We start from the raw sequence: 15,633 nt of genomic DNA, 5'->3' as shown, positions 1-15,633 counted from the left end.
CTCCGGTTACAGAAATGGCGATTGAGCGGCTCCTCCGTTGCTAATTCAAATTGGAATGGACAGCCGTGTTTTTTTCGAGAAACTAAAGACCAACTCAAGCCATGACAAAGACGCGGCCGAAAGTCAACATGAAGGGATAGCGCTGCCACCTCCTGCACTTTCACTGACTGACACTATCATCAGAAAATATAATGGGGAAAAACACCACTGTTACGGCTAAATTTACATTGAAGAAGTGTGCCCCCCCCAAAAAAATGTAATGCCCCCCCTGTAATTTCTTTCTGCAGCCGGGTCTGGTCAAAACTATGATAAGGGGGGTGTTGGAATGTATTGTTTACACTTTGTATATTTCCACCGTGTTTGATTCCATGGTTCAGCTCCAGCGGCTGGGATAAACTGCTCATTTACATAGGAACAATATTAAACTCTGCCCCTGCTTGTCACTTGGGTCTTTCCCCTGGAGAAGCATTTTTCTTTGATTCCATCAATGATGGTGGGGAGGCGGGGGCTGGTTTACAATTGCACGTTCTAAAATTATTCTTTGTCTTTTTGTTCTAATTTAACTTGATGCTTTTTTTTCATTTTTTATTCATAGTTCCTATTTTAATTTATTAGTTGTGTGTCGACATATTCTGATCATTTAAGTAAGGGGTGTCCAAACACCAGTAAAACACCAGATTGGTACAAAGGTGTCGTCCTGTTTGGTTGGAAAGAAATCCAGCACCCACTGAGGCCCGATGTGGAATATTTTGGGGACCAGTGATTTAAGTAAATTTTAAAGAACTGTGAGAGAACGTTAATTCCGACTATCTTTGCCTTGACTTTTTTTCTCTTCAAAATCCACCACAGTGAAAGCTTTGAAAGCTGGATAATCAACCGTAGATTTTCCACAAGTGCGTCATAGCAAGGAAATGTAGTTCCATACCTTGGATTGTCACAGTCGCGTGTGCGAAACTGAACACCGCCACCACATGTGCGTGAGCACTGTCCAAATTCACTCCATGAACCCCAGTTTCCGTCTTGCTTGATGATGTCAGGTGTCAGCCAGATGCAGTGACCTTTAAAGCAATGCTGTAAAACCACAAAGGAATTCAATGATGGGCATTATTTTTTGATAGGAAATGTGGTTTCTCATTACCTTCCCATTTCCACACATGGTGCCATCAATGGGCGGTCCTTTCTTGGTTTTGCAGAAGAAGGGATTCTCTGGGTGGCTGCACCACAGCTGCTTACATGGGTCGAAGGTGCGATACTGCAGAGCATAAAGAGATGCGTCCGCTTAGAGTTAACTTCCTACGATTTACGATGTCTATTTAGGCTTGCAGTTGGAATGAGGCTAAACACTGAAAATAGGAAATCAAAAGAGAAACATGAAGAATAAATCACATCAACAACAACAACAGTAGCCCTGCACTGTTACCGCACTGCACATTACGCTTCACTGAAAAACACACAGCCAATCATGCAAACTAAGCCAAAGGATGTACGAGACGGGACTCTCTGAATGAAACAGCCTGTGGTTAAAGTCTTAAGGGAGGTCAGAGGGCAAAGTTTAAAGAACCCCAAAAAGATGAGTGGCTTCAGAAATGGCCTGAGACACAAAGACCAGGGAGGGTATTACCCTTGTTGTCCAATATAAAACACTGATAAAGACAGCGCAAATGTATCTAAAGCAGGGGTCCCCAACCGACGGACCGGTACCGGTCCGTGGCGCATTTGCTACCGGGCCGCAAAAGAAATAATAATTTATTAACAACTGCATTCTGCATTCAAATTAACTTTGGCCTGTGCCCCTTAACACACCAATATCCAAATTTATTCTTGATATGGGATAGAATGTCGTCTTAGAAATCCATTGATTGGACTGCTAGCAGTACATCTTGTTTTTGTATATCTATGTGCGCTTGTCCTCGATAATAATGTACGACGTCGGGCGGGAGCATCACATTTGTTCCCGGAAATAATTAGCCCCCACGCTAGAATGACTGAAAAACAGACGTCTTTAGACAGATTTATTACGGGAAAAAGGGCACCCGACGGGCCAGAAGATGAGCTTACAACATCGAAGAAAAAAAAATCTACGCTATTTCCCAATCACTATAGACCCGTGAACTGCGAAGGAGTGGATTCGTGACTTGTTTGTGAATAAACCGAGTGATTCGAGCATGTCTGTGCAACAGGAGCACCAGCTTGTAGAGATTGCAAATGACTGACCTTAAACGTACATTTGAGACAACAACTCTACCGAGGTTCTGGATTAAAGTCATTCCTGGAATATCCTGACATCGCTAGGAGCAGAGGTTGCGCTAAACTTTTTCGTTGTCTGTCATTTTGACTGACAGGGTCATAAAAATCCGGTCATAATCTATTTTTACTCGTCACTTAAATTTTTAAAATGATGATAATGACATTGTGGTGACCCTTTGTTCGGCATAATTCACCTTCCGTACTTGTGTGTCCATTTGGCCGAGCGTAGGTTCAAGCGCCTACACCGGCTACGACAGTCACGTGACAGAGACACTTAAGAGCCGCGCGCGGTCCCCTCACTATCCACTCGCTCTCGCTATATGATTGGCCGAAGAGTCGAAATGCTCTCCCATGAAATGCCTGTTTAAAAATATTCCCGTTGTTACTTCTTGCGTTCGCTTATAAGTGCCCATTTAAAAAGGAAAAGCGATGGAGGATACTACACTCAGAGCATATTATTAACAAATGTTAAAGTTGTATAATCATATAGCGAGAATAAGAAACGTCACTGAGGCCCCAGTAGGTAGGTAGCCTACCATATGTAGCATATGGAACAATGAAATTAACAGTTCACCTGCTGTGGCCTGAACGTAGTCTCACACTTTCCTCCTGGTGCGCATGGACTTGAATTGCGTGCCCGCTTGTGCAGTCCCTGTTTTTTCACCTCTTTTATCAACACCATCGTCGCTTTGGGGCTTTTTGAAGAAACTTCGGACACTTAGTTGCCTTGACATTTTTTCAGAGTAAGGCCAACGACGTCATGCATCAAGAGAGACAATAGCTAATTAATATGCTCACTCGCCACCCTGTGGTCTGGGGTGTGAATTGCAACCGGTCAAAATGACGGATGGACTTCAGTTTTTTCCGTCACCGTTTTAAAAATTCAGTCAACGACGGAAAATATTCGGTTAACGCGACCCCCTGGCTAGGAAAGCACTGAAAACCGTGCTACAATTTCCAACATCGTATCCTTGTGAAGCGGGCTTCTCTCACTCTCCCATCACACCTAGATGAGACCATCTTGTCTCAACGAAACAAGCTCAGGCCTCCCACTGATTCACCGGGTGAGTTATATTTTCCCTGCACTTAACATAACGGGGCTAAAAAAAAATAAATGTTACTTTAAATTTGCTGTATTTTTCTGCCGCACATTGCCGGTGTTCTGACAAATGTGGCATGTGCGTAACGTTAGAAATGGCCGCAAATGCAGCGATTCCAAAGTAGACACTACAAACTTTCTTTAAAGAAAGGAATATTCACTTATATTTGCCATGTTAGCTGCACACAACAACTGCACGCAGCTCTCTCACTTAACAACTTCGCTGTGTCGTTAAGCATTAATTTACACCATTTTTGTGTTGCACATGTATGTTTATGATGTAGTTTTTTTTTAGCACCTTTGGATAACATTGTGAGTTCTACTAAATATAAAGAGGGCTTTTTCACTGCCACAAAAGCTTTGAGAGCAAAATTTTATAAGCGTGCAAAATTTGACAGAACACCGGTCCGTGAAAAAAAAGACCCAAATCACACAGGTCCGTGCTGCAAAAAAGGTTGGGGGCCCCTGGTCTAAAGTTCAGTATCTGGGATGGGAAGCCCTCCTACCTCCTCTCTAGTACCTACAGTACCTACCATGACTCAGTGGGACCCGCAGGTCAGAGGGCGAGTCACAATTAATGGCCAGACTGTGGTAGGTAATCATCTGTGATGTCAGGCTGGAGGATCCTAAAAGCTAAAGTAAAACATGGAAAAACATCCTCTGTTCTGGCTCAGTCTTGCTCTACTTTAATGGGAAAGACATCTTTCAGACCTTTTCAACTCTTTTATAGAGTATTCCAGGAGAAGGAGGTCTTTCCCGCTTCCCTGTCACGATTACAATTATGTTTCAATGATATTTGATTGGCGTTTTAGAATCCTACAGGCCGAAGTCCCAAAATGATAATGGGCTCAAAGGAGACAAAATATATTTGGAACAAAACAAAAAAGAAAGGAGCAACATTACAAACTTTTGAAGACGAACAAAATAAATACACGTAGGGTCAAATGTCCTAAGCAAATTGGGGTTACCTTACCTGCGTTCCTGAAAGGCCTGCCTTTTGTAGCTGAGGGGAATGAGTTTGACAAAAGAATAGAGGGTAATCTAGCAAAGTGTGCAAAGCCCCTGAATCAACACTTTGTCAATCAAGCAAGCGTCTCAGAAAAGCGAGCGGCATATTGCAATATGCTTGCGGCAGTCTGAAGCTCATTAACCATTTTGTAATTACAACCCTCCCACCCCAAAACAAAACACTTTGAGAGGGCATCATGTAAAAGCACTGCGCTGACAAACTGACTGTTGCACTGCAATATAAATGAGAGATTATATCATTTCGATTTACAATAGAAAAGAAAGGTCGGAAAAAGCTATCAAAACCGATTTACCTGCTTTAAATCAAGATATCAATCCCACCAGTGGCCGGGAGAGGAAAAAAGAGGACATCAGAAGAATATGAATAAGTGTGTATATGTGACCCTTCTTCCATTACAATGTGCAGTTACAGTGAACCCTCGTTTATCGTGGGGGGGGGGGTGATCGAAGGTCTCCATTTTAAAAATTGTAATACTCATTTCTAAATGTATTTAGATACAGAAAACAAATGCTTGCAAAAATGTAAAATACTGTGCATATACTAGGGGTGTAACAATCAATATGGATCGATATATTGATTAGTTATTCAAAATCAAAAACACAAAACTGATCTAAAGGCAAAATATTGATTAATATTGTCATCTTTGAGCTAATGCTGAGTTGTTCAAAAGAATGGTTGTCATAAGATGTCTGAATTGTTTCAGCAATGAAATTGAAAAATAAATATTAATATTCATTTGGATTTTGTATTGTCGTCGTTGCCTCCCGCTTATCTGAATCCGGGTCGCGGGGGCAGCAGCATCAGCAAAGAGGCCCAGACAGCCCTCTCCCCAGCCACTTCCACTAGCTCGTCTGGGAGAATCCCAAGGCGTTCCCAGGCCAGCCAAGAGATGGAATCCCTTCAGCATGTCCTGGGTCGGCTCAGGGGTCGCCTCCCAGTCGGACATGCCTGAAACACCTCCCGAGGTGAGGCGTCCAGGGGGCGCCCTAACCAGATGTCCGAACCACATCAACTGGCTCCTCTCGACATGGAGGAGCAGCGGCTCTACTCCGAGTCCCTCTCGCATGACAGAGCTCCTCACCCTATCTCTAAGGCTGAGCACGGTCACTCTGCGAAGGAAACTCATTTCAGCCGCTCATATCTGCTATCTTATTCTACCCAAAGTTCATGGCCATAGGTGAAGGTAGGAACGTAGATCGACCGGTAAATCGAGAGCGTCGTTTTCTGGCTCGGCTCCCACTTCACTGGTTGAGTGGCTGCAGCACTGCGGACACCGCCCACATCCGCCTGTCGATCTCACAGTCTGACCTACCCTTACAAGTGAACAAGACCCCGAGATACTTGAACTCCTCCACCTGGGGCAGGCACTCACCCATGAGCTGGAGCGAGCAATCCACCCTTTTCCGGCTGAGAGCAATGGCCTCAGACTTGGAGGTGCTGATCCTCATCCCAGCCGCTTCACACTCAGCTGTGAACTGCCCTAGCGAGAGCTGGAGGTCGCTGTGCGATGAAGCCAAGAGGACCACATCAGCTCACAAAAAGCAGAGATGAGATCCTCCCACCACCGAACTTGACCCCCTCCACCAAATGACTGCGCCTAGAAATTCTGTCCATGAACGTCACAAACAGAACCAGTGACAAAGGGCAGCCTTGGTGGAGTCCAACTCTCACCGGAAAGAGGTTAACTTGTTGCCGGCCACACGGACCAGACTCATGCTTCTGTGGTACAAGGAATAGATGCACCCCATACTCTCGGAGTATTTTGTATTGCTTCATGTGAAATGGAACCGACTGTGTTCAATATGTACACAGGGGTGAAAGTGTTAGTGTGAAAGTATTTATTATATATTAATTCCACGAACGGCAAGGAGCTCTCTGAAGTTGCAGCAGTTATTGAGTCTCACGAGACCAGGTATGAGGAGTCGCATCGATGTGCGCATGGACTCAGTTGTCCATTCAACTGGCTGACATACTGACATGTGATCTCTTATAGATTCAAATGCACGTTTTCTGGAACAGCAAAAAAAGAATAAAAAATGAACAAGATTGTTGACTTAATGTGATAAAAAAAAGGGCAATGCAACAGAAAAATGAGCAGATCTTTAACAGAAAGGAAAGAGTTGAAGAGCCTTATTTAGTTAATTTCATTTGTATTTGTTTGATGGGGAGGTTAAGAACATCTTCCATGTCGATGTGTACTTTGGACTTGATGTTGTTCATTTATGTTTGGCTTCTTATTTATTTCCTTATAATTTAAAACAGTCAATAATTGTGTGATTTCAAAATATATTCCATTTCACTTTACATAATGTAAGTCATTTGTATTTATTTTCGTGAATGTATGTTACTTACATCATTATTATTTAAAAAAAAAAAATAGTAAATGTTTACATTATCTTCAATTTTAATGTACATCCGATGTTTTTGAGGTTTTGCACTTAGATGTGAGGAAATGAGAGAAAAATAAAAAATAGGAGTTAGAGGTTGGGGTTACTGCTGTTTTTTTTTTTTTTTTAAACATATTTTGTAAATCAGAAAAATACAATTTTGAATGAAAATCAGTTTCTCGTGTTTGCCTTGTGATAATATGTGTAATGCAGTAGCCCTTAAAAAAAAAAAAAAACTTTTTTGTGTGTATGTGTTACAGCTTGAATTGTGCCAAAAGCAGTTTTCTCAGCATTTCAGTGGTTTTAAGAGGTTTGATCGACCCCCCCACAACCACCTCAAAAGACAAAAAAAAATTCTGGCTCCGTAGCGACCTTCATGTCAGGGAGTTCCGCCAAGAAATTCTAGCCTCTTTCATCCCTGTATGTACATGATATCACAATACATCTTCAGGTCCTTAAATCAAATCCTGGCACACTTAATAACACACTAATGGCACACTAATATCGTCAAATATCACGTTATCCAAAGAATCGGTAACGAATCGTCATGAAATTTGTAGTTTACACCCCTAGTATACCTTTTACATTATTGACATTTACAGTTTTACTTCTAGCTAATATTGATTTTAAATGTTTTAGTTCTAGGTTTTAGGTTTACGGCGTTACAGTCTTACTTTATGGCGACATACAAGGACAAAGATTTTCTCATTCATATTCTGTGTGTGTCTCTGAGAGGTGCGGCATAAGTATCTGGCTTTGAGCTGAAGTGAACAGCAGCATATTTACTGTACCGTGTTCGCGATTTAATGTTGCGATGACTAAAACGTGTATAACAAACTATGACTACTTTCCTAAATGCAACGGCCTAATAATACATATACTTAATGAAAACAATCCATGACTGATGAACTGCGATACAGCGGGGGAACACTGTATATGAGATGTCAGTCTCTACCCTTAAATTTGCTCTCATAAAAGAAACATCGGAAACTTACGGGCTAAAAATGTATTAGGAGAAATGCATAGGTGTCTTTGTAGAATTAAGTAGGACCCTTACCGCAGTACACATGGTGTAGCCCACCCCAAAGTCGAAGCGGCACTGTTCGTTCATGGAGTAGTGTAAACCAGGAAGTTGCGGTAGCGATGGCCAGTTGTGGTCAAAGGGGTCGTCACGAAGACAGTCATAGGAACTGGTAAGACAGAAGGATGAGATTTCTTATTGTTTAGAATTGTTGGGTGCAGTTTTGTTTTCGTCAAGGATGACGATAACGAAAATGTTTCGTCAACGAACACTTTTTTCATAACGATGACGACACGATAATGAGCTAAAAGCCTGTTTTTGGGAGACTAAAACATAACGAGCCTAATGCCAGTTTTCGTCTGACGAGACGAGAACTAGAAAAAAATGAAAGCTAATTTCTGTCACATGTCTAACTATGTGTAGTTAGCCTGCATCGTACCATTGTCTGGTTGTGTCACTGATGTAATGTGCTTCCCCCAGCTCAACCCCCCCACTCACCTGTGCATCATCCTCTCCACTCTCAAGGCTTGCACGCACGGTAAGATTTTTTAAATTTTTGTTATCATGGCCAGAGAAAATACGCAATGCTCCATTGGCCTTCAAAAGGTCTGTGGTGAACGATCATCAAACCTAAATATAACTCGTAGCGTTAGCATCATTAGCATAGCATTCGCAGGAGCATTAAGCCAATGCTAATGGCGAGGTCTTCTTAAACTCTCTGACAACTTTTATTACATACAGTTCATGGCGTCCAGGTGGGTATGATTAATTGAAAATAATGTGCTGTTTTTCTGCTGAGTGTTAATTATCACCAAGTTGGTGTTGTCCTTATAGATAGACGCTAAAATATGTGCTTGTTTGGCAATGTTCATTTAAAATAGTTGGAAACCTGTATTTATTTGTTTTTGAATTAAAATTCTACAGACGAAAACATTTTTAGTAAACATCGACTAAAACTAGACAAAGACAAACAAATTTTGAGATGACTAAAATATGACTAAGACTGATAAGTATTATCATCCAAAAGAAAAAAGACGAAAATTAAAAGGGCAGCCAAAACCAACACTGGTTGGGTGAACCGTTCAACACTTCTCACTCCTTTCAGCAGTGATGTTCAATCTTATCTAATCTAAAGTACAATATAAGCCAGATTTTAGTTTGATGTATGTACTGTATATACATTATGTGTGTGTCTCACTGAAGATAGCGTCCCAGCTCTTGCATGCTACACCTGGACCACTGAAAACGATGGAAGGCAGCTTGGACTAGTGGAGCCATGATGCTTCCCATGTGTACTTCATCCCCGCAACGGTTTCCCTGACCATCATGCTCCATGCCCAGCCTGTAGAGAAACATTAGGGAGTATGTATAACAAACAGAAGGAATAGAGAGATGAATCAGACAGATTAGGGACTAGTTGAAAGAGGGAAACATTAGTATCAGACAGGCAGAGCTGGCAAAGGGGTGTGTCTCAAGTCACTATCGTATTTATATTTTTTCATAGCAGTGATTCTCAAACCTTTTACACCTAGCACCACCCCAAGCAAAACGTGGCTGTCCATGCAACACTATCATAAGCAGTAGAAAAATACAGCTCTATTGTTAGGCAGCATTATGAACACTTTAGAGGTTTTATCATAAAAATTTCAATATTGCACATTGTTATTATGGCCAGTTTGAACGTCAACACAGATGATTGAAAACAAACAAAGAGTAAATGCAAGACAGTTGTCCATAAAATTTAAATACAACTGAACTGTACTTAAACAATTTACTTACCGTATTTTTCGGACTATAAATCGCAGCGGAGTATAAGTCGCATTTTTGGGTGAAATTGACTTGATAAAATCCAACACATAGAACAGATATGTCATCTTGAAAGGCAATTTAAAATAAAATACAATAGAGAACAACATGCAGAATAAGTGTACAGTACAAGTATGATAATGTTACATGATGCATGAACAACGAAATGCGAACGTGGCCGGTATGTTAACGTAACATAGCTATTAAGAGTTATTCAGATAACTGTAGCATAAACAACATGCTAACAAGTTTACCAAACCATCAGTGTCACTCCAAAACACCAAAATAACATGTAAAATGATATAATAATGTGTTAATAATTTCACACATAAGTTGCTCCAGAGTATCAGTCGCATCCCCAGCCAAACTATGAAAAAAACTGCGACTTATAGTCCGAAAAAAATATTGCTATATTTGAAGTACCATAACATTCACAGATTTAACGTTTAATTCAGTTACTTCTTCATGTACAATAGAGCAGGCCTTCAAACTAGAATTAGTACACTTTTAGAATCTCCGGAATAGAAGATAATGTTACAGCGAGGTACTTACACATGCCCGGTCTCATGTGCTACCACAAAGGCAGAGGAGAAACCATCCTCGTGGTTCAAAGTGCAGCTTCTTACCGGATGGCACATGCCAGTCACTGGAGCATAACCTACACCACATGAACAGACTTGATCACTTAAGTAGACTTCATAATTATATTGAGACACTGCGCTACGCCTTCAAGTAGGGGGCCGTCCTACACTCCGCTAAGTCGGTCGCAGTTATTCTCAAAACACATGCAGTGATCCAACGCCGGATTAAGGTTGAAAAAGTACGAAAGCTGTACCGCATACAAACAGGAAGAAATCTCTCAGGAGTGATTTGTTCGACGATTCAAGGTAATTGTTTTGTTTTTTCATACCATGCATGCATTTTGAAACGTGAAAAAATCAATGGGAGAAATTAGCCGCTAAGGCATTGGCGTCATAGTTTGCAATATTCACGTAATTTTAATGGTAACTGCAATGTTTTTTTTGTTTTTTGTTTTTTTTGCTTTGAACCAAGAAGAATCGAGACTGTTTTATGTCCATATCTATGAATAATTCAGGGATTTAAGCATTTATTCACAAGAATTTTCAACGGAAAAAGCTCTTTGTTTCATAAGGCCGCCGCTACATTTGCTTACTGACTTGCATCATAGTTCGCAATACTTACGTAAAATAAATGCTAGCTGCACAGTTTTTTTTTTTTTGCTTTTAACCATGAATCAAGACTGTTTTACGTCCATATCTATAAATAATTCAGGGATTTAAGCATTTATTCACAAGAATTTTAAATGGAAAAAGCGCTTTGTCTGTGATTCCACTCGGTCAGCTTTGACAGCCACGACAGCAATGCAGGCCCCCTATTAATCGGCCATGCGTCCCGTCAAAATATTATGAAGTCTATGAGTAAGCAGTAAAAAGACACGATGAACTGTCGAAAGACAGAATTTTTTTTTTTATTAAAACTTAAAATCATACATAAAGAAGGGGTACTCTAATTAAAAAAGTATATAATAATGAAATGTTTTTAACAAAACAAACATGTTCGAATAATGGGGTCTGAGAAAGAGCAATGAAACCACAGTGATCCCTCGTTTTTGGCGGTTAATGGGGACTGTCCCCCTGCACGAAATTCTAACATCCGCGAAATATATGCAGCGCTTATTTACAAGTAGTCCAAAAAAAAGGTTTTTTTTTTTTTTTTGGTGCGTTCAATGTAATTATTCAGATTTAACAGCGTTGGAAATACAGCAGTACTTCTACTTACGAACATTTTTACATACAGAATTTTCAGGTTGAGACACGCCTCATCGGGAAAATATTACCTGTCGTTACAAAAGAAATTTCAGGATATGAAAGGTAAAAATACAGTATGGCTGGTACTCGCAGCTCCCAGAGTTTACTGAATGTAACATACAATATTATAGCTGCTTTGCCATTGGCTAGTAGCTAGCATTCCTGGCATCCAATTGGCTAAGAGGAACCTCTACTGTATGTTTATGTCTGTATCTCAGCTTCCTTTTCATTCACCCCTCGTGTTCCTAGGCCACTCCAGGACCTTGAAATGCTTCTTACGAAGCCACTGCTTTGTTGCCCTGGCTGTGTGTTTGGGATCATTGTCATGCTGAAAGACCCAGCCACGTCTCATCTTCAATGCCCTTGCTGATGGAAGGAGATTTTACACTCAAAATCTCTCGATACATGGCCCCATTCATTCTTTCCTTTACACAAATCAGTCGTTCTGGTCCCTTTGCAGAAAAACAGCCCCAAAGCATGATGTTTCCACCCCCATGCTTCACAGTGGGTATGGTGTTCTTCGGATGCAATTCAGTATTCTTTCTCCTCCAAACACGAGAACCTGTGTTTCTACCTAAAAGTTCTATTTTGGTTTCATCTGACCATAACACATTCTCCCAGTCCTCTTCTGGATCATCCAAATGCTCTGTAGTGAACCGCAGACGGGCCTGGACGTGTACTTTCTTCAGCAGGGGGACACGTCTGGCAGTGCAGGATTTGATTACCTGGCGGCACATTGTGTTACTGATAGTAGCCTTTGTTACTGTGGTCCCAGCTCTCTGTAGGTCATTAACTAGGTTCCCCCGTGTGGTTCTGGGATTTTTGCTCACCGTTCTTGTTGTCATTTTGACGCCACAGGGTGAGATCTTGCAGGGAGCCCCAGATCGAGGGAGATTATCAGTGGTCTTGTATGTCTTCCGTTTTCTAATAATTGCTCCCACAGTTGATTTCTTTACACCAAGCATTTTACCTATTGCAGATTCAGTCTTCTCAGCCTGGTGCAGGTCCACAATTTTGTCTCTGGTGTCCTTTGACAGCTCTTTGCTCTTGGCCATAGTGGAGTTTGGAGTGTGACTGAGTGAGATTGTGGACAGGTGTCTTTTATACCGATAATGAGTTAAAACAGGTGCCATCAATACAGGTAACGAGTGGAGCCTCGTTAGACCTCGTTAGAAGATGTCAGACCTCTTTGACAGCCAGAAACGTGCTTGTTTGTAGGTGACCAAATATTTATTTTCCACTCTAATTTGGAAATAAATTATTTAAAAATCAAACAATGGCATGGAAAATGAATGAATGAATGAATGAATGATTTTCTGTTTTTTTTTTTTTTCCACATTCTGTCTCTCATGGTTGAGGTTTACCCATGTTGACAATTACAGGCCTCTCTAATCTTTTCAAGTGGGAGAACTTGCACAATTGGTGGTTGACTAAATACTTATTTGCCCCACTGTATTTACAGAGGGTGAGGCAGGTCATTAAGAGTCAGCTGAATGGCAAGCATAAGATTCAGACCATTAACAGCTATGTCCTACCATTAATCAGATACCCTGCTGGCATCGTATCCTGACCACTGGAAGAGATGCAGGCTACCGACATCAAGACAAGGAAGCTCCTTACAATGCACGGAGGGTTCCAACCTAAGTCCAGTATCCTGAGGCTCTACACAAAGTGGCAAGAGGGAGGCCGAGGACTAGTGAGCATCAGAGCCACTATCCCAGAGGAAACTACATCCCTCTAAGAGCACATCATGAAAATGGCCCCAGTGATGACCTGCTTGGTGAATGCCTCAGGCAACAGTAGCCCAGTAAGGAGGAGGACCCTGTGGAGCTATCATGGAAGGACAAGCCCCTGTATGGTATGTACCACTGACAAATTGCAGGGGTAGCTGACATGGGAAAAACATACCAGTGGCTGGTAAAGGCCAGACTGAAAGACAGCACAGAGGCACTGATCATGGCAGCACAGGAACAGGCCCTAAACACAAGATCAATAGAGGCTGGGGTCTATCACACAAGACAGGATCCCAGGAGCAGGCTATGCAAACAGGCCCCTGAGACAGTCCACCACATCACAGCAGGGTATAAGATGGTGGCAGGCAAGGCAGGCATACATAGAACGACATAACCTGGTAGCAAGCATAGTGTACAGGAACATCTGTGCCGAGTACAGACTGGAGACCCCAGAGTAAAGGTGGGCAACACCTCAAAAGGTGGTCGAGAACAACCGAGCCAGGATCCTGTGGGACTTCCAGTTCCAGACAGACAAACTGGTGATGGCCAACCAGCCTGACATAGTGGTGGTGGATAAACATCAGAAGACAGCAGTAGTGATGGATGGATGTAGCAATCCCGAGCGATAGCAACATCAGAAAAAAAGAACACGGATCTGCGATGGCGTGGACTGCACGGAGGAGCGAGGGATCACTGTACGTTTATCTGTAAAAACCTTCTTGTCAGACGTATGTTTCTGACAAACTAAGAATATATACTTTTATGAAAAAAAACAAAACAAAACAAAAAAAAAACAATACATCTCACAAAATTGTGCAGAGGTACTTATTCTTTGGAAGTGTATACTTCCTAACGTGCTTCCCAATTACTAGAATAAATTTATTTTAACTATATAAATTAAATTTTGTGCCTGTTACATTTTTTAGTTTTATCAATGCAAAGTAATGTCGAGACAGGTGTGTTCCACCAACAAATTCCTGTTTTTACATGTCTAAATCTAACCCATAAAAGAGAAACCCAGCAATCTTCATCTCCCTGTGTGTCCTGTGCTTCCTCTAATTGCGAAGCTGTTTCTGGCACTACTCTGTCTATTGATTTTCTGCTGCAGAAGGCTGAGCCCAAGGGCAGCTGAAGGGCTTCTGTGTAGCTAGGCCACTGCCTTTAGACGCCTCTCCCTTGGGCCCCCCTGTTAGTTTGCACTCTGATGCACGGAAAACCACCGACCGCCAAAGCCACAGTGCACTATGCAGCGGAAGGAAGAGAAGTTTTCAGTTTGCATACTCCGTTTGGATGCATATTACTACAGAAGATATTATAGACGACTCCTATGAGTCTTTAGTCATTACCCTGCATGCCCGTGGGGCCAAATTCCTGCCGTGTGAGGAAGATAGCGTGGTCGTGATACTCGGCGTCCCCAGTGTCTTGCTTTTGCTGCAGAAATGCCCAGCGACACACGTTCTCCAGACTCTGGGAAGGGTTCCCCAGCTCGATTAGAGTCATGGACTGCAAAAGACAGAAATAGAACTTATATATCATGGCAAAAAAATAGAAACCACCCCCATAAAAAACACATGATGACAGCTATGACTTGGGCCCTGTAGGGGGCAGTGTCACTGTATTTTATGTATTATCTGCACATCTTTTAATTACTCAAGTAGCATCGAAATAGACAATTCAAGTATCACACAATCCAGACTATAATACTGAACGAGCTATAGATTCATGCATTAAACACCGACTAATTTCTTTGAGTACATTTTCTTTTTATATGACATCTCAAATGGTGTTACTCACAACTCCTCCCTCGTCTCTAATTAGATGCATTTATCTTGGTTTTCTGTTTCCTCGCATAAATGTTCTATATGCCGTACTAAAAAAAAAAAAAAAGGCTATTTTTGGAAAGACTGCCTATGTATATAGTTAGTTTGCCATTGGGTAGTTAAGTTTTAATGTGCAGTTAGCAAATTCTATTGTAATTACAAAAGATGCTAACATTAGATAAATTCCAAAAATGAACATGAAAATATTCAGAAGGAACATAAAGAAAGACTGTAAGTTTTAATCTAATTGCCTTTTTTTCCAGAATCGGGTACTTTGCATCATTTTTGCCAATATGTACTGCATATTTGAACGAGGCACTTAAGGTTATTGGCGAAAGAAGATATTTACCCCAGCATGCAATTTTTACTTTATCACTACGTTGCAATGACATTCAGATACAGAGCAGTGATTACTACACTAACGTCACTGACAGAACAGTATGACGAAATGACAGTACGACACATTACAGGTAGATAAAACACTCCAAATGACAATTCTTGCAGCAGTGTGACACTATTTACAGTATTACTGAAAATGACTGCTCATGCGCTATCACCAATATTGTTGGAGACACTTCAAAACAAGGCAAGGCAAATTTATTTATATAACACAATTCAACACAAGGCAATTCAAAGTGCTTTACATCACATGAAGATCATA

General features: G+C 41.3%; 1 protein-coding gene across 1 annotated transcript in view; it reads right to left on the bottom strand.

Annotated features, from left to right (window-relative positions):
* LOC130923598 (A disintegrin and metalloproteinase with thrombospondin motifs 2-like) overlaps positions 1–15,633 on the bottom strand; it is a 303,489-nt gene that overhangs the window by 40,912 nt on the left and 246,944 nt on the right. The window contains exons 6-12 of the mRNA XM_057849369.1: positions 14,499–14,655; positions 10,143–10,248; positions 8,983–9,126; positions 7,821–7,953; positions 4,320–4,349; positions 1,139–1,252; positions 926–1,071 (exon numbers count right to left, since the gene is read on the bottom strand). Coding sequence (XP_057705352.1) covers positions 926–1,071; positions 1,139–1,252; positions 4,320–4,349; positions 7,821–7,953; positions 8,983–9,126; positions 10,143–10,248; positions 14,499–14,655 — 830 coding nt within the window. The remainder of the gene's footprint in view (positions 1–925; positions 1,072–1,138; positions 1,253–4,319; positions 4,350–7,820; positions 7,954–8,982; positions 9,127–10,142; positions 10,249–14,498; positions 14,656–15,633) is intronic.

This window comes from Corythoichthys intestinalis, chromosome 11 (genome assembly GCF_030265065.1).
Source record: "Corythoichthys intestinalis isolate RoL2023-P3 chromosome 11, ASM3026506v1, whole genome shotgun sequence".
Lineage (NCBI taxonomy): Eukaryota > Metazoa > Chordata > Actinopteri > Syngnathiformes > Syngnathidae > Corythoichthys > Corythoichthys intestinalis.
The sequence above is the reverse complement of the archived record's forward strand: the minus strand, read 5'-3'. Positions and strand labels throughout refer to the sequence as shown.